Here is an 18,667-nt window from a genome sequence, read left to right as displayed (position 1 = left end):
TTTAGAGGAGAGGTCTCTTTCTGTTGCCCAGGCTGGAGTGCAGTGGCACGATCTCAGCTTACCGAAGCTTCGAACTCCTGAGCTCAAGCGATCCTCCCTCCTTAGGTTCCCTAAACCTAACCCTAACCTTGGGTCAGTTGGGATCACAGGCCCGCCCGACAACACCCCGCTAATTTTTTTTATTTTTTGTAGAGACAGGATTTTGCTTTGTTGCTCAGGCTAATCTCTAACTCCTGGCCTCAAATGATCCTTGTGACTTGGCCTCCCAAACTGGTGGAATTACAGGCGGGAGCCACCATACCACTTAGGAGGCACCTCTTAAGAGTACTCCTGAGGTGGAGTTGGGCTTTTCCTGCAGAAGCGCTTCTGGGAAGCGCGCCCTTTACCCGCCTTCTTACCTAGGGAACTACATTACCCAGGAAACTCCGCGTCAAATGACAGCGTGGAAAGGCCATGAGGGCTAAGGATAAAGGCGTTTCCTGTGTGCACGTGACAATGGGTCCGGACTTCCGGCGCCCTCTAGTGGCGGCCATTTTGGTTGGTATTGGGTTTATTTGTGGGAGAGGCTAGTCAGCGCTAGGTCCGGACTAAGATGACTGAACCCAGAAGGCGGAGAGCAGTTGTCCTCCGCTGCACCAGACGACTCTGGAGCTCTGTGACGGTGCCCAGCGTGTCCCACTCCTGGGCCAGGATAGGGACCGCCGTGCCCATATCTCCTGGCTGGTCGCCTCTCCTCTCGACCTTGCTTAAAACCGCGTGGTTCCATGGCGGCGGCGGCCACTCTGAGGCTCTCAGCTCAGGTAATTGTGGTGCCCTCAGGTCACCTCATCGTCGTCCAAAAGCAGCGAGGTTGTAGCGCCTGCTCAGGCTCTGCAGCCCGGACGCCGGCGTCGAGACACTGAGGCGCTCGCGGGAGGGGCCCCATTTCTGACACCCGTGGGATGCGGTGGGGAGACCTACAGGCATAGGGACTGGCGCAGGCAAAGGCCTGGAGGTGAGCTGAGCCGGAATAATGGAATCTGGGGTCGAGGTGCATGTTGGGAGCAAATTATGAGGCGGAGCTCCTCCTGGAAGAGCAAGCAGGCTGGGGCCATGCACTCGTCTTGAGGACGCTAGAAGCCATGGAGAGTTTCGAAGAAAGGAGGGATGTCTAGAGCATTGCAAGGGTAGAGATAATCAGGTCCACCATGTTTGTGTCTTCCCACAGTGTCAGGTGTTAACAGTTGTTATTTGAGTTAACAAAAGCCATGAGCTAAATGGAGTTCGAAGGAGGCAATTCTCTTTAGTGATTCCGGTTCAGTTGGTAGTCGGCCATGGGCACAGAGGCTCAAGACACACAAGTCAGTCAATGTAGCAAACCATACACAATAGTATACTTAACATATAAGTGTTATAGGTTAAACATTCCACAACGAACAAAGTAATGTTTAGCATCAAGAGGAAAAAGATACAGGAGCAAACGTTATGGAACCAGTTTAGAGGGAGCAAAGAAGACAAAAGGCATCCTGGTCTGGGCCAGTTGGTGGGCGATTGGCCTGCAGTCTTACAAGGAAGCATCTTTAAGGTGGCAGAGTCTTAGGCAGCAGATGCTGAGTTTTTATTATGAGTGACTGTCAGGACGGCCCTTTTGAGCTGCTGAAGCCCTAATCTTTTATAGTTACAGAATCCTCTGGGGAGAACTGATAGTGGAAGAGTTTGCTTGCTTGTGACCTTGGCTGGTTAGATGCAGTCTTTATATTTTATTTTATTTTATTTTCTTGAGACGGAGTTTCACTCTTGTTGCCCAGGCAGGAGTGCAATGGCGCGATCTCGCCTCACCGCAATCTCCGCCTCCCAGGTTCAAGCGATTCTCCTGCCACAGCCTTGCGAGTAGCTGGAATTACAGGCATGAGTCACCACACCCGGCTAATTTTCTGTGTGTTTAGTAGAGACGGGGTTTCTCCATGTTGGTCAGGCTGGTCTCAAACTCCCGACCTCAGGTGATCCGCCGGCCTCGGCCTCCCATCGTGCTGGGATTACAGGCATGAGCCACCGCGCCCAGCTTATTTTATTTATTTATTTTTTTATTTTTTGAGACAGAGTCTCAGTCTGTCGCCCAGGCTGGAGTCCAGTGGCATGATCTCGGCTCACTGCAACCTCCGCCTCCCGGGTTCAAAGTGTAAAGGTAAACTGAGGCTGGAGCCGAACCGGGAACGAAGACACAAGGCAAATGGCAGTGAGAATAGCCTTTTATTAGGGCTTGTGGGTGAGGTTCCTCGGTCCAAAGGCGTGGGCTGAGGAAGTCGCACTGAGGGAGGAAGGTAGGGGCTTCTTATAGCCTGAGAGGGAGGGAAGCTGGTTGTGCAAACAGGGCCTGGGGGGTCTTGAAACTACTAGGGCAGGAGTTGAGTAAGGGTCATGAGGAAGGGGTCTTTGGAAACTGTTAACCGAAACTGCTGTTTACGAACTTGTGGAATGCAGGTGAGCTGCAGGTCATGGGGGAGTGTGGTTGCTCGGCCGGAACTCTGAGGCATGTAAGTCTGTGGGTGTGTACAAGGGTGAAGGGAGTCTTTAACAAAAGGCCTGCTACACCGGATAACGCCGCCATGTTGGGTCTAGATTCCTGCCTAACACAAGGGATTCTCCTGCTTCAGCCTCGTGCGTCCGTGTGAAGAGACCACCAAACAGGCTTTGTGTGAGCAATAAAGCTTTTTAATTACTTGGGTGCAGGTGGGCTGATTCTGAAAAGAGAGTGAGCGAAGGGAGATAAGGGTGGGGCCGTTTTATAGGATTTGGGTAGGTAAAGGAAAATTCTAGTCAAAGATGGGTTCTCTGGCGGGCAGGTGTGGGAGTCACAAGGTGCTCAATGGGGGAGCTTTTTGAGCCAGGATGAGCCAGGAAAAGGAATTTCACAAGATAATGTCGTCGCTTAAGGCAAGGACTGGCCATTTTCACTTCTTTTGTGTTGGAATGTCATCAGTTAAGGCGGGGCAGGGCATTTTCACTTCTTTTGTGGTGGAATGTCATCAGTTAAGGCCGGGCAGGGCATTTGCACTTCTTTTGTGATTCTTCAGTTACTTCAGGCCATCTGGGAGTATATGTGCAAGTCACAGGGGATGCGATGGCTTGGCTTGGGCTCAGGGGCCTCCCACCAGTAGCTGGGATTACAGGAATCCACCATCACGCCCGGCTAATGTTTTGTATTTCTAGTGAAGACGGGGTTTCAGCATGTTGCCTAGGCTGGTTTCGAACCACTAGCCTTGACCTCCGAAAGTGCGGGGATGGGGGTTAGGACTTGAGCATATCTTTCGAGAAGGGACAGAACTCTATCCACTGCAAGGGCCATCAGTGTGTAGGTGATATTTACAGCCAAGAGACTGGCCCCAACCAGGAGAGCATGGAGTAAGAACAGAGAGGACCAAGGGCTGAGGCTGGGCGCAGTGGCTCACCCCTGTAATCCCAGCACTTTGGGAGGCTGAGGCGGGCGGATCACGAGGTCAGGAGATTGAGACCATCCTGGCCAACATGGTGAAACCCTGTTTCTACTGAAAATTAAAAAAAAAAAAAAAAGCCAGGCATGGTGGCAGGCGCCTATAATTCCAGCTACCCGGGAGACTGAGGCAGGAGAATTGATTGAACCTGGGAGGTGGAGGTTGCAGTGAGCCGAGATCGCACCATTGCACTCCAGCCTGGGGGATAGAGCAAGATTACAGGAGCCACTGCGCCTGACCATCTTTATTTTTTTGTTTATTAAACAAAGCATCTTACCCTTGATGGCAGAGTGCCCTGTGAAATACAAATTGTCTTTTTCTGAGATGGAGTTAGTTATGTCAAGTGTGCTCTATACAAAGAACAGGATCAAAATCCGGATTTTAAAGGTTTTCCAAAGGCCAATCAAAGGAAGAACAGAGTGGAGAGAGGTGATGAGCACCTTGGGTCCCTGGGAGGTTGAATCTTTGTTGTAGATCACATAGGTGGTAGAGATGACATTTTATATTGAGGCACGCAGGTCAGACAAGCAGTGTGAGGTCACCTGACTCCAGCGCCAAGAAGGGGTACCTGGAGGTCTGAGCTTATCACATCTTATCAGGGACACATTCCTGTAATGTCTGCCTCTCCTCCAGGCACTCGTGGATATAGGAGCATTTAAGGAACTCAGAAAAGGAAGTGGAGAGTGTTCCATTCCTTCCCTGGTCCTGACCCTGACCCATATACTCTAGCTTATGGTGTCGTGGGACTCTTTTTTATAATTTTTAAAATATTTTCTTTTATTTATTTATTTTTATTTTTATTTTTTTTTGAGACGGAGTCTCGCTCTGTCGCCCAGGCTGGAGTGCAGTGGCCGGATCTCAGCTCACTGCAAGCTCCGCCTCCCGGGTTTATGCCATTCTCCTGCCTCAGCCTCCGGAGTAGCTGGGACTACAGGCGCCCGCCACCTCGCCCGGCTAGTTTTTTGTATTTTTTTTTTAGTAGAGATGGCGTTTCACTGGGTTAGCCAGGATGGTCTCTATCTCCTGACCTCGTGATCCGCCCGTCTAGGCCTCCCAAAGTGCTGGGGTTACAGGCTTGAGCCACCGCGCCCAGCCCTCTTTTCTTAAAATTTAAATTTTTCTGGGTATATAGTAGGTGTATGTATTTACAACTTACATGAGGTATTTTGATAACAGGCATGCAGCGTGTAATAATATTACTAGGGTTAATGGTGTATCCATCATCTCAAGCATTTATCCTTTGTGTTTCAAACAATTCAATTAAACTTTCTGTTATTTAAAAAGGTACAGTTAGGTTATTTTTACCGTAGTCACCCTGTTGTGCTACCAAATACTAGATCTTATTCTCTTTATTTTTAATTTTTTTTTTTTGAGACAGAGTCTTACTCTGTTGCCCAGGCTGTAGTGCAGTGGCATGATCTTGGCTCACTGCAACCTCTGCTGCCCAGATTCAAGCAATTCTCCTGCCTCGGCCTCCCGAGTAGCTGGGATTACAAGCGCCTGCCATCAGGCCTGGCTAATTTTTGTAGTTTATAGTAGAGACGGGGTTTCACCATGCTGGTCAGGCTGGTTTTGAACTCCTGACCTCGTGATCCACCTGCCTCAGCCTCCCAAAGGGCTGAGATTACAGATGTGAGCCACCGCCATGCCCTCACATGTTCTTTCTTTCTTTTCTTTTTTTTTTTGAGACAGAGTCCCTCTCTGTCACCCAGGCTGGAATGCAGTGCTGCAGTCTTGGCTCACTGCAACCTCCGCCTCCCAGGTTCAAGCGATTCTCATGTCTCAGCCTCCTGAGTAGCTGGGACTAAACATGTGTGCCACCAAGCCCAGGTAATTTTTTGTATTTTTAGGAGAGATGAGATTTCACTGTGTTAGCCAGGATTGTCTCCATCTCCTGACCTCGTAATCCACCGGACTCGTCCTCCCAAAGTGCTGGGATTACAGATGTGAGCCACCACATCCGGCCCACGTTTCCTTTCATTTGTTGATGAACACTTAGGGTGCTTCCAGGTCGTAGCTGCTATGAACAGTGCTGCAGCAAGCCCGGGAGTGCAGATATCTCTGTGATATACTGGATTCCTTTTGGGTTTATACCCAGCAGTGGGATTGCTGGATTCTATGGTAGCTTAATGTTTAGTGTTTTGAGGAACCCCCAAACTGTTCTCCATAGCGGTGGCACTCATTTCCATTCCCACCAACAGTGTATGAGAAGTCCTTTTTCTTCACATCCTCACCAGCATTTGTTATTGCCTGTCTTTTGGATATAAATAAGCCATTTTAACGGGCTGAGGTGATGTGCATTTTCTTATGACTAGTGATGTTGAGCACCTCTTCCTATACTTGTTTGCCATTTGTATGTCGCTGTCTTTCGTTTGTGTTTTCAAGACAGGATCTTGCTCTATCACCCAGGCTGGAGTGCTATAGTGTGATGATGGCTCACTGCAGCTTTGACCGCCAGGGCTCAGGCAATCCTCCTATCTCAGCCTCCCAAGTGGTAGGGACCACAGCCATGTGCCACCTTGCCTTGGCTAGTTTTTAAACTTTTTTGTAGAGATGGGGGTCTCACTGGTTAAACAGGGTGGTTACGAACTGCTAGGCTCGAGCGATCTTCCTGCCTCAGTCTCCCAAACTGCTGTGATTATAGCTGGGAGCCACTGCTCCTGGCTGTATATCTTTTGAGAAATGTCTATTCAGATTTTTAAATGGAATTATTAAGAGTTTTTCCTATAGAGTTGTTTGAAGTCTTTACATATTCTGGTAATTAATCCCTTTGCAGATGGGTAGTTTGCAGATATTTTCTCCCATTCTATGGGTTATCTCTTCACTTTGTTGATTGTTGTCTTTGCTATGCAGAAGCTTTTTAGCTTGATCTGATGCCATTAGTCCATTTTTGCTTTGGTTGCCTGTGCTTGAAAGGTATTACTCAAAAAGTCTTTGTCAGCCAGGCTCGGTGACTCATACCAGCACTTTGGGAGGCCAAGGTGGGCGGATCACCTGAGGTCAGGAGTTTGAGACCAGCCTGAGCAACATGGGGAAACCCCATCTCTACTAAAAATACAAAAATTAGCTGGGTGTGGTGGTACGTGCCTGTACTCGCAGCTACTCAGAGGCTGAGGCGGGAGAATCGCTTGAATCTGGGAGATGGAGGTTGCAGTGAGCCAAGATTGTGCCATAGCACTCCAGCCTGGGTGACAGAGGGAGAATTCATCTCAAAAAAAAAAAAAAAAAGTCTTTGCCTACTTCAGTGTTTTGTTTTTTTTTTTTGTAGTAGTTTCAGAGTTTGAGGTCTTAGATTTAAGTCTTAAAAATCCATTTTGATTTGATTATTATTATTATTTTTTTTTGAGACAGGGTCTCCCTTTGTCACCCAGGCTGGAGTGCAGTGGTGAGATCTCGGCTCACTGCAACCTCTGCCTCTTGGGTTCAAGCGATTCTCCTGCCTCAGCCTCCCTAGTAGCTGGGACTACAGGTGCGCACTACCATGTCTGGCTAATTTTTGTATTTTTAGTAGAGATGGGGTTCCACCATGTTGGCCACGATGGTATGGATCTCCTGACCTTGTGATCCGCCCACCTTGGCCTCCCAAAGTGCTGGGATTACAGGTGTGAGCCACTGCGCCTGGCCAGTTCTATTTAATTATTTTAATTTCTTTGCCAAATTTATCTGATAGAATTCTGAATTATTTCTCTGTTTTACTTGAGAAATTCCTCAAAATAGCCATCTTGAATTATCTCTCTGAAAGGTCACATATCTCTGTTTCTCCAGGATTAGTGCTTGGTGCTTTAGTTTGTTTGGTGAGGTCATGTTTTCCTGAATGGTGTTGATGCTTGTAGATGTTCGTCATGTCTGGGCATTAAAGAGTTAGGTGTTTATTGTAGTCTTCACAGTCTGGGCTCATTTGTTCCTGTCCTTCTTAGGAAGACTTTCCAGGTATTTGAACAGGCTTGGGTGTTGTGATCTAAGCGGGATCTACTTTAGGGGGAAGCCCACGCTCTGTAATGCTGTGACTCTTGCAGACCCAGAGAGCTCTACCACCTTTGTGGTCTTGAATAAGATCTGAAAGAATTCCCTGGATTAACAGGTAGAGGCTCTTGTTGGGTCTTCCCTCACTTTCTCCCAGAGTCTCTCTGTCAGTGCTGAAGTGACTGAAACTGGGGTTGGGACAGAAGCACCCCCTTAGCTACCACCACTGGGACTGTGCTAGGTGAGAACTGAAGCCAGCACAGCACTGGGTTTCACCCAAGGCTCCTGTAACGACTACACGGCTATCGTCTGTGTTTCCTCAAGGCCCTAGCCCTGTACAGTCAGCAGGTGGCAAAGCCAGACAGGCTTATGTCCTTCTTCTCAGGACGGTGAGTTCCCCAGGCCTCAGGTTGATATAGAGATACCATCCATCTCTATATCAGGGATTGGAGTGAAAAACTTAGAAATCTACCTGGTGTTCCTTTGCACTGCAGCTGAGCTGGCACTCAAACTACAAGATACAGTCCTTCCCACTCTTCCCTCCCCTTTCCATAGGCAGAACAGCCTCACTGTGTGGCCACCACCAGCACAGGCCCACAGGGAGTGCTGTCACACTACCACTGAGGTTCCGTTAAGGGCTAAGAGCTCTTCAGTCAGCTTGTGGTGAATGTTTCCTGGTCTGAGGCTCACTCTTCAAGACTCACCCAGGGCAGGTCCAGAAATGTTATCCACGAGCCAAGGCCTGGAATCAGGCACCCCAGGAGGCTTCTTGGTGCTCTATCCCTCTGTGGTTGAGCTGGTAATTGAGGTGCCAGAAAGTCCCCTTTACTTTCTGCTCTGTTATTCTCAAGCAGGTGGGGTCTCTGACCATAACCATCACAGCTAGCAGTGTGTTGTGTTACATCTGAAGCTAGCATGTCTCAGAGTCTCACCAAGTGCCATCGCGTACTACCTGGGCACTGCTGCTCGTTATTCAGGGGCCAAGGGTTGTTTAGTCAGAAGGTGATGGGTCCTCCCATGACTGAGTTCTTCCCTTCAAGGCAGCGGGTTCTGTTTTGGTCCAGAGTGTGTCTAGAAATATTGTCTGGGTGGGCCTGGAATGGGGCCTCACAACCTGCCCAGTGCCCTATCCTGTGGCTGAGGTGATAGCCAAAATGCAAGACAAAGTTCTTTTTGCTCTTCCCTCTCCTTTCCTTGAATGGAAGGAAGGAGCCATGTAGCCTGGGGTTGCGGGAGGGGTGGCACACGCACGCCCTTAGCTACTCCAGCTGGTGTCTCAGGTTGTGCTCCCCCAACCCAACCAGGTCCACTGACTGGGAGCACAGCTCAGCACAGGACATTCTAGGGGTTGCAGTCCTTGTGGCCTAGACTACCTTTCAAGTTTATTTAGGACTTCAGAGCCCTCCAGCCCACAGTGGCAAGACTTGCCAGATCTCAAGTCCTGACCATTGGGGGGCGCCATTCCCCTCTGGCTGGGCTGGTCAATAGGCTCATTCCCTGGGAAGGCGTCCATTGAGTTCAGCCCAGTTTTGCTTTCTGCTATGACAGGGTAGCACTAATTTCCATGCAGTGTCTGACAGTGACTGCACTTTCCCTTCCCAGAAGCACAGATTCTCCACAACAGGCACCAACTGCTGGGGGATGGGGAGGGGTGGCATTGGCAACGCAAGACTCTACAGCCCCTTTTAGTGATATTTCCCATAATACAAACTTAATTCCAGGTGCTGTGAGTGCTCACTTGATTTTTGGTTCTTACGAAGGTGATTTTTTTCTGTGTAGATAGTTTTTAAATTTGGTGTTCTGGGCCGGGCATGGTGGCTCATGCCTGTAATCCCAGCACTTTGGGAAGCTGAGGTGGGCAGATCACCTGAGGTCAGGAATTTGAGACCAGCCTGGCCAACTTGGCAAAACCACGTTTCTACTAAAAATACAAAAATTAGTCGGGTGTGGTGGCAGGCGCCTGTAATCCCAGCTACTTGGGAGACTGAAGCAGGGAGAATTAGGGAGAATTGCTTGAACCCGGGAGGCAGAGGTTGCAGTGAGCCAAGATCGTGCCACTGTACTCCAGCCACAGTGACAGAGCAAGACTCTATTAAAAAAAAAAAATTGGTGTTCTGTTAAGGTTATGATGGATGCTGCTTTCTATTCTGCCATCCTGCTCTGTTGTACCTCTGGAACTCAGTGCTTTCAACTGGGAACACTAGAGAAACCCTAAACCCTAAGCCCTAAGTCCATAACGGAGGTATTCCCATTTCAGTGAAATGGTGTAAACACTTAGGTCAGGTCTGGATTTGGTAGCGGTATGTGAAGTGCTTAGAGATAAAACTGATCGGCCGGGCGCGGTGGCTCAAGCCTGTAATCCCAGCACTTTGGGAGGCCGAGACGGGCGGATCACGAGGTCAGGAGATCGAGACCATCCTGGCTAACATGGTGAAACCCCGTCTCTACTAAAAATACAAAAAACTAGCCGGGCGACGTGGCGGGCACCTGTAGTCCCAGCTACTCGGGAGGCTGAGGCAGGAGAATGGCGTGAACCCGGGAGGCGGAGCTTGCAGTGAGCTGAGATCCAGCCACTGGCCACTGCACTCCAGCCTGGGTGGCAGAGCGAAACTCCATCTCAAAAAAAAAAAAAAAAAAAAAAAAAAACTGATCAGAGTGGGGAGGTGATGTTACTTCAGTTCCGTCTGGGTCCACGTTGGAGAACAGAGCTTGGCGTTAAGGGAGGAGGAAGGAAGACAGTGTTGAGGCTCATTCTGTCATCCAGGTGAGGTTTAATGGACAATCCTTGGCCAAGGAGATGTCGCTGGAATTGTGATTTACATTTGGTAAATGAGCAGCCTGATTTTCTAATGTGGTCGTTAAGGACATGCAAGAGGGTTTCAGGCATGACCCTGGGTTTTTTTTGTTTTTGTTTTTAGATGGAGTCTTGCTCTGTCACCCAGGCTGGAGTACAGAGGCACGATCTCAGCTCACTGCCACCTGTGCCTCCCGGGTTCGAGCACTTCTCCCTCAGCCTCCTGAGTAGTGGGGACTACAGGCACATGCCATCACGTCCAGCTGATTTTTGTAATTTTAGTAGAGACGGGGTTTCACCATATTGGCCAGGCTGGTCTCGAACTCCTGACCTCAGGTGATCCACCTGCCTCAGCCTTCCAAAGTGCTGGGATTACAGGCTAGAGCCACTGTGCCTGGTAACCCTAGGTAGGGTTTTTGGTCTTAGAAGCAGCAGTGATAAAAGCTGTATCCGCTGAATTGAGCAAGTTGGGATTTGGCATAATTTTCATTGGGGATATAAGGAGGGTTGTTTTCACCATGCTAAGAGCCTGAGATGCTTCAAAGACCAGGAAGTAGTGGCGGCAAGTGAGTAATGTCTACATAGGTTGCGATATCTGGGAAGGAATTGATATCGGAGACATCCAATATATGACAGCTAATGTGTGGACTAAGGTGAGTTACCCATGGGTCCCGTTTTGGGGGGCACACTTCAGAATAAGGTAGTAAATGTTTCAGGGGCCAGAAAGGAATGGTTGGAGGCTGAGCACTGGATATTTTGCCTGGGTTCCTGGGTGACATGATTGGCATTCGTAAACACAGGAGAGGGAGCTAAATGACAATGTCGGGTGTATCAGATGGCATAGCTTGTCATGGCGCGGACTTCCATGGAGATAATAGACATGAGATGCAGGCAGAAGTACAGGAGTAATTGAGCGAAACGTCATCATTGCCGAGGGGTTGGCAAGAGAAGCACAGAAGTGGAATAGGGTCATGAATAGCTGATGCCACACATGGTTCTCTGTTGCTGTGGAACCGTGCAAGGAGGCCTTCATAGAATTACTTGAGACCACCACTCCTTTTAGGATCCAATAGAATTGCAATTCTTCTTTTTTTTTTTTTGAGACGGAGTCTCTCCCTGTCGCCCAGGCTGGAATGCAGTGGCCGGATCTCAGCTCACTGCAAGCTCCGCCTCCCGGGTTTACGCCATTCTCCTGCCTCAGCCTCCCGAGTAGCTGGGACTACAGGCGCCCGCCACCTCGCCCGGCTAGTTTTTTGTATTTTTTGGTAGAGACGGGGTTTCACCATGTTAGCCAGGATGGTCTCGATCTGCTGACCTCGTGATCTGCCCGTCTCGGCCTCCCAAAGTGCTGGGATTACAGGCTTGAGCCACCGCGCCCGGCCTGGCTGTTAATATATTTGTTTTTTTTTGTTTTTTTTTTGTTTTTTTTGAGACAGAGTTTTGCTCTTGTTGCCCAGACTGGAGTGCAATGGCGCAACCTCGGCTCACTACAACCTCTGCCTCCCAGGTTCAAGAGATTCTCCTGCCTCAGCATCCCGAGTAGCTGGGATCACAGGTGCCCGACACCAGGATCTGCTAATTTTTTGTATTTTTAGTAGACCGAGGTTTCACATTGTTGGCCAGGCTGGTCTGAAACTCCTGACCTCAGGCGATCCACCCGGCTCAGCCTCCCAAAATGCTGGGATTACAAATGTGAGCCACTGCGCCTGGCTCAATACATTTGATTTGTAAATTGCTCTTGATGACATCTGTAGAATATCAGATGTCATTTGTTTCACCAACATTATAATTCTAGGGGGAGATTTTAACCCACCCTAGTTGAAGAAAAAGGAGGGAATTAAGATACTTTAAGCTGGCTGGGCACTGTGCTAATGGCTGTACTCTTAGTACTTTGGGAGGCCGAGATGGGCAGATCACGAGGTCAGGAGTCCGAGACCAGCCTGGCCAACATGGTGAAATCCTATCACTACTAAAAATACAAAAAATAGCCAGGTGTGGTGGTACACACCTGTAATCCCAGCTGTTCGGGAGACTGAGGCAGGATAATTGCTTGAACCCAGGAGGTGGAGGTTGCAGTGAGCCAAGATCGTGCCACTACACTTAAGCCTGGCAACAGAGTGAGACTCTGTCTCAAACAAACAAACAGAAACATATACTTTAAGTTGTTTAAAGGCCAGAGAGAGGCCAGTGGTGTGTGACAGTGAGCTGGGGATGGACATGGATATGTACCTGGAAGTCTAAAGAATGATGTGCATTCAGAGAGGGTATGTCTGATGTGCTGAAGGTGCCACATTGGGCTCTCCATGACCTCAGCCATACTGGGGGAAGTGCCTGTCAGGAGGGGATGGACTCTTACGTCACAGCCACCACACAGATACCTATTTGTTCAACTAATTATTGTTGGTGGCTGTGCCCCATGACCAGTGGGCCTAGTTTCTCCAGTGGCACCTGGAGGAGGTCATGGAGTCAGGGCTTTATTGAAAGCATACCAGGAACCTCCTCCTTGAGAGGAGGTTGTGTGAGAGTAGATGTGTGGGAGAGAGGGATTGTGGTACCTCAGCATAGGGGCCGTTTGTAGTTTCATCTGTCAACATCATAACAGGGCACAGTGACTTTTGAAGACGTGGCTGTGAAATTTACCCGGGAGGAATGGAATCTCCTTAGTGAGGCTCAGAGATGCCTGTACCGTGATGTGATGCTGGAGAACCTGGCACTTATATCCTCCCTGGGTAAGTTGCTCACACTCACCCTGTGACCCCAGCTAGTCTCTGTTTTCACCCCTCTTTCCCCATTGGCAAGACTTTCTCATGTCAGGAGCGTGGACACAGCTTCCTGCTTCAGTTCTATGGGTAGGTTCTTGGTTGGTAGGACTGAGGTGTCCATACTGCCCTGCTCCTTTCTTGGAGCAGCCCCAACACCTGCTTTACTGCAGGCTCCCAGGGAGGGATTCATAGTCAGAAGCCCACTTTGTTAGTCCTGTGGATGTTTGGGTGTCCTTGTCCAGATTTCAGGTTCCTGTGTACCCAGAGTCTACTTCCTTTCTCTAGCTGCTGTTTTCTTATGCCTTCCTGTGGTGGGAATTGCCTTCACAGACTACATCACTGCCTACATAGACCAGAGGCTGTTCTTGTAAGACCTTCTTTAGAAATTCTCCTTGAAATACTCAGTTTTTTTCTCTCGTGGGCTTTCATGGGCTGAGTTGTTCTGAGACAATGTTGGCTGTTCCCTTGTTCTGTCTTTCCCTTAGTCTGTACGTTATTCATTTCCCATGTACTTGATCATCATTGTGATGGGATGCACAGTCCTCCCTGCTCCAGAAGATGCAAATGAATTCAGCCTCAGCATAATGGGCTCAGAAGGAATGAGTACCTCAAGACTGGCACCCTGGGCTGGGTGAGGTGGCTCATGCCTATAATCCCAGCACTTCGGGAGGCCCAGGCAGGTGGATCATGAGGTCAAGAGTTCAAGACCAGCCTGGCCAAGATGGTGAAACCCTGTCTCTACTAAAAATACAAAAATTAGTCGAGTATAGTGGCACATGCCTGTAATCCCAGCTACTTGGGAGGCTGAGGCAGAGAATTGCTTGAACCCGGGAGGGGAGGTTGCAGTAAGCCCAGATTGTGCCACTGCACTCCAGCCTGCACGACAGAGTGAGACTCCGTCTCAAAAAAAAGAAAAAAAAAAAAATGTGGCACCCTGGAGGAGGTCATGGAGTCAGGGCTTTATCAAAAGCATACCAGGAACCTAATCTATTTTAGTAGTAGTTTTGTGGCAAGAGAAGTAGGCACATATAATTTGTCTTTTCTTCCTCATTCTTGAGAGCATCACACTTGTCACTTGTCTGCCTTATCATTTCTACTCTTTTTTTTTTTCACCTTTGACCTACTTGTACCCTAATATCCATCCTTCTATTTAGTCTTCACATCTCTGGACCCCAAATCTCATCCGTCTTACATACATTGCCATCTACAATGTTCTCCAGTGTTGGCATAGAGATTTGTGTTAGCAAATATATATACTTTGTTAAACTGTCATCGAGCAGTAGCTGCTGTGTTGTACTCCTGTTTTCCTTGGCCTGGACAAATCCCTCTCTACAGCACTCACATGTCATGAGGATGTAAAGTTCTGCAGATGAGTGGTTTGCAGATGAGGAATTGTAGACCCTGCCTATACTCCCTGTGTTACATACCTGGTTGTGTCCTTTACGTTATGAGGCCTCCTACATTCTGTGACTTTTAGAGTCCAGCAATAATAAATAGCACCATCTTCCACCTGAAGCCAACGTTCTGTTCCTCCAAGTGTTTCCTTGGAGTAATTCCTCAGTTTGTCAGATACACTTGTGGGTGGTCTGTGCCTTCCCAGTAGAGTTAACATGCACTTCACCAGCATTTTCTTGCTTTCAGGTTGTTGGTGTGGAGTGGAAGATGAGGCACCTTCTAAGCAGAGTATTTCTATACAAAGAGAGACTCAGGTCAGGATTCCTATGGCAGGTGTGTCTCCCAAGAAGGCCCACCCCTGTGAGATGTGCGGCCCTATCTTAGGAGACATTCTGCACATGGGAGATCATCAGGGAACACATCACAAGCAGAAACTGCACAGGTGTGAGGCCTGGGGGAACAAATTGTATGACAGTGGAAACTTTCATCAACACCAGAATGAGTACATTGGAGAGAATCCCTACAGAGGCAGTGTTGAGGAAGCGTTGTTTGTGAAGAGGTGTAAGTTTCGTGTGTCAGGGGAGTCACCTGTCTTCAGTCAGAGTGGGAAGGACTTTTTTCCCATTTCAGCATTACTCCAGCAGGAGGCCACTCACACTGGGGAGAAGTCAAACAGCAAAACTGAGTGTGTGTCTCCCTTTCAGCGGGTGGGAGCTCACTATAGCCATGGACAATCCATGAAACATTTTAGCACCAAATATGTACTCAGTCAGCATGAGAGACTTCTCCCTAGAGAAGAATGTTATGTGTGCTGTGAATGTGGGAAATCCTTTAGCAAATATGATAGCTCCAGTAATCATCAGAGACTTCACACTGAAAAAAAACATGAATGTGGAGAATGTGGGAAATCCTTTAGTCAAAAAAGAAGCCTCATTCAACATCAGCGATTTCACACTGGAGAAAAACCTTATGAGTGTGAAGAGTGTGGGAAATCTTTTAGTTCAGAAGGACATCTTAGGAGCCATCAACGAGTTCACGCCGGAGAAAGACCTTACGAGTGTGGAGAATGTGTGAAATCTTTCAGTCATAAGCGCAGTCTTGTTCACCATCAGCGAGTTCATACTGGAGAAAGATCTTATCAGTGTGGAGAATGTGGAAATCTTTCAGTCATAAGCGCAGTATTGTTCACCATCAGCGAGTTCACAGTGGAGAAGGACCTTATCAGTGTGGAGAATGTGGGAAATCTTTCAGTCAAAAGGGCAACCTCGCTCTACACCAGCGAGTTCACAGTGGAGAAAGACCTTATCAGTGTGGAGAATGTGGGAAATCTTTCAGTCATAAGCGCAGTCTTGTTCACCATCAGCGAGTTCACAGTGGAGAAAGACCTTATCAGTGTGGAGAATGTGGGAATCTTTCAGTCAAAAGGGCAACCTCGTTCTACACCAGCGAGTTCACACTGGAGCAAGACCTTATGAGTGTGGAGAATGTGGAAAATCTTTTAGTTCAAAAGGACACCTTAGGAACCATCACCACATTCACACTGGAGACAGACTTTATGAGTGTGGAGAATGTGGGAATCTTTTAGTTCAGAAGGACATCTTAGGAGCCATCAACGAGTTCACGCCGGAGAAAGACCTTACGAGTGTGGAGAATGTGTGAAATCTTTCAGTCATAAGCGCAGTCTTGTTCACCATCAGCGAGTTCATACTGGAGAAAGATCTTATCAGTGTGGAGAATGTGGGAAATCTTTCAGTCATAAGCGCAGTATTGTTCACCATCAGCGAGTTCACAGTGGAGAAGGACCTTATCAGTGTGGAGAATGTGGGAAATCTTTCAGTCAAAAGGGCAACCTCGCTCTACACCAGCGAGTTCACAGTGGAGAAAGACCTTATCAGTGTGGAGAATGTGGGAAATCTTTCAGTCATAAGCGCAGTCTTGTTCACCATCAGCGAGTTCACAGTGGAGAAAGACCTTATCAGTGTGGAGAATGTGGGAAATCTTTCAGTCAAAAGGGCAACCTCGTTCTACACCAGCGAGTTCACACTGGAGCAAGACCTTATGAGTGTGGAGAATGTGGGAAATCTTTTAGTTCAAAAGGACACCTTAGGAACCATCACCACATTCACACTGGAGACAGACTTTATGAGTGTGGAGAGTGTGGGAAATCTTTTAGTCATAAAGGCACCCTCATTCTACATCAGCGAGTTCACCCTAGAGAACGACCTTATGGGTGTGGAGAATGTGGGAAATCTTTTAGTTCAAACGGGCACCTGAGGAGCCATCAGCGTGTTCATACTGGAGAAAGACCTTACGAGTGTGGAGAATGTGGGAAATCTTTTAGTCATAAGCGCAGCCTTGTTCACCATCAGCGCATTCACACTGGAGAAAGACCTTACAAGTGTGGAGAATGTGGGAAATCTTTTATTGAAAAAGGACACCTTAGGAGTCATCAGCGAGTTCACACTACAGAAAGACCTTTTAAGTGTGGGGAATGTGGGAAATGTTTTAGTCACAAGGGTAACCTCGTTCTACACCAGCATGGCCATACAGGAGGAAGGCCTTATGTGTGTAGGGAATGTGGAAAATTATTTAAGAAGAAGTCTCACCTCCTTGCACACCAGAGAATTCACAGTGGAGAAAAGCTATATGCTTGTGAAGCTTGTCAGAAATTTTTTAGGCAGAAGTACCAACTCATTGCACATCAGAGAGTTCACACTGGAGAAAGGCCTTATGAATGCAATGATTGTGGAAAATCATTTACCCACAGCTCTACATTCCATGTTCATAAGCGAATTCACACTGGAGAAAAGCCTTATGAGTGCAGTGAATGTGGAAAATCTTTTGCTGAAAGCTCCAGTCTCACTAAACACAAGAGAGTTCACACTGGAGAAAAGCCTTATAAATGTGAGAAATGTGGGAAATTATTTAACAAGAAGTCTCACTTCCTTGTACACCAGAAAGTTCACACTGGAGAAAAGTCATATGAGTGTGAGGATTGTCGGAAAGTTTTTAGCAAGAAGGACCACCTCCTTGCACATCAGAGAGTTCACACTGGAGAAAAGCCATATGAATGCAATGATTGTGGGAAATCATTTACCCACAACTCTGCATTCCGTGTTCATAAGAGAGTTCACACTGCTCACACCACCTTATGAGTGCAGTGAATGTGGGAAATATTTTGCTGGAAGCTCCTGTCTCACTAAACAAAGAAGAGTTCACACTGGAGAAAAGCCTTATGGGTGCAGTGAATGTGGGGAGAAATTTAGCCAAAGCTTTTCACTTTTTCATCATCAGAGAGTTCACAAGAGAAAGGCCTTAGTTGTGTAGTGAATGTGGGAAATCCTTTGCCAAAACTTTCAGTCTCGTTAAACACAGGAGAGTTCTTGTGATTGCAGCAAATGTGGAAAAAAAGTTGCCTGAAGGTCTTCTCTCTTTGAACATCACAGTTCACACTAGACAAATGAAATACATTTGGGCGATTTTGTAGCCACACCTCTGTGCTCCTTTAACATCAGAGAGTTAACACTGGATCAGGGCCTTACCAGTGTGACAAATGTGAGATATTTATGTAGAAATCTAGCTTCATAATACACAGGAGACTTCCCACCGCAGAAACGCTTTCTGAATGTAATGAATGCAAGAAAGGCTTCAGCCTTTTTTTTTTCTTTTTTTTTTTTTTGAGATGGAGTCTCACTCTGTCACCCAGGCTGGAGTGCAGTGGTGTAGTCTAGGCTCACTGCAAGCTCTGCCCCCTGGGTTCACACCCTTCTCCTGCCTCAGCCTCCCCAGTAACTGGGACTACAGATGCCCGCCACCACGCCCAGCTAATATTTTGTATTTTTAGTAGAGACAGGGTTTCACTATGTTAGCCAGGATGGTCTTGATCTCTTGACCTCATGATCCGCCCACCGCGACCTCCCAAAGTGCTGGGATTACAGGAATAAGCCACCATGCCCAGCCCAGCCTTCAGCCTTATTAGAGCCTCAAACATTGACATGAGAAAAACAAAATAGATGTATATGGAATGTTATGTCTTTTTCAATGTAACTTTCGAGGAGCTCCTTTGAGGGTGCCACCTGCCTAGATTGAATGTCATTTATTGAGAATCTGCAAAAGTTCCAAGCATGGGGCAGCTACAGCGCATTTTTCACTCTACCCAGGTTCCTTGCTAGATTTTTGTTTGAGATAGGGTGTCACTCTGTCGCTCAGAATGGAGTGCAGTAATGTGTTCACATTTCACTGCACCCTTGATCTCCTGGACTTAAGTGATTCTCTTCCCTCAG

At 47.8% G+C, this 18,667-nt stretch overlaps 1 protein-coding gene across 1 annotated transcript; it reads left to right on the top strand.

Moving 5' to 3' along the window:
- The first annotated feature begins 385 nt into the window (after positions 1-385).
- ZNF814 (zinc finger protein 814) lies at positions 386-18,131 on the top strand. Its single transcript, XM_033224681.1, is given in 6 exon segments — positions 386-800; positions 12,830-12,956; positions 14,631-15,415; positions 15,580-15,790; positions 15,793-15,957; positions 15,960-18,131. Coding segments are annotated over 6 exon segments (2,904 nt in total). The 5' UTR covers positions 386-764; the 3' UTR covers positions 17,540-18,131.
- Positions 18,132-18,667: the final 536 nt, after the last annotated feature.

The sequence above is a fragment of the Trachypithecus francoisi genome, unplaced genomic scaffold (genome assembly GCF_009764315.1).
Source record: "Trachypithecus francoisi isolate TF-2019V2 unplaced genomic scaffold, Tfra_2.0 Lachesis_group12, whole genome shotgun sequence".
NCBI lineage: Eukaryota > Metazoa > Chordata > Mammalia > Primates > Cercopithecidae > Trachypithecus > Trachypithecus francoisi.
The sequence above is the reverse complement of the archived record's forward strand: the minus strand, read 5'-3'. Positions and strand labels throughout refer to the sequence as shown.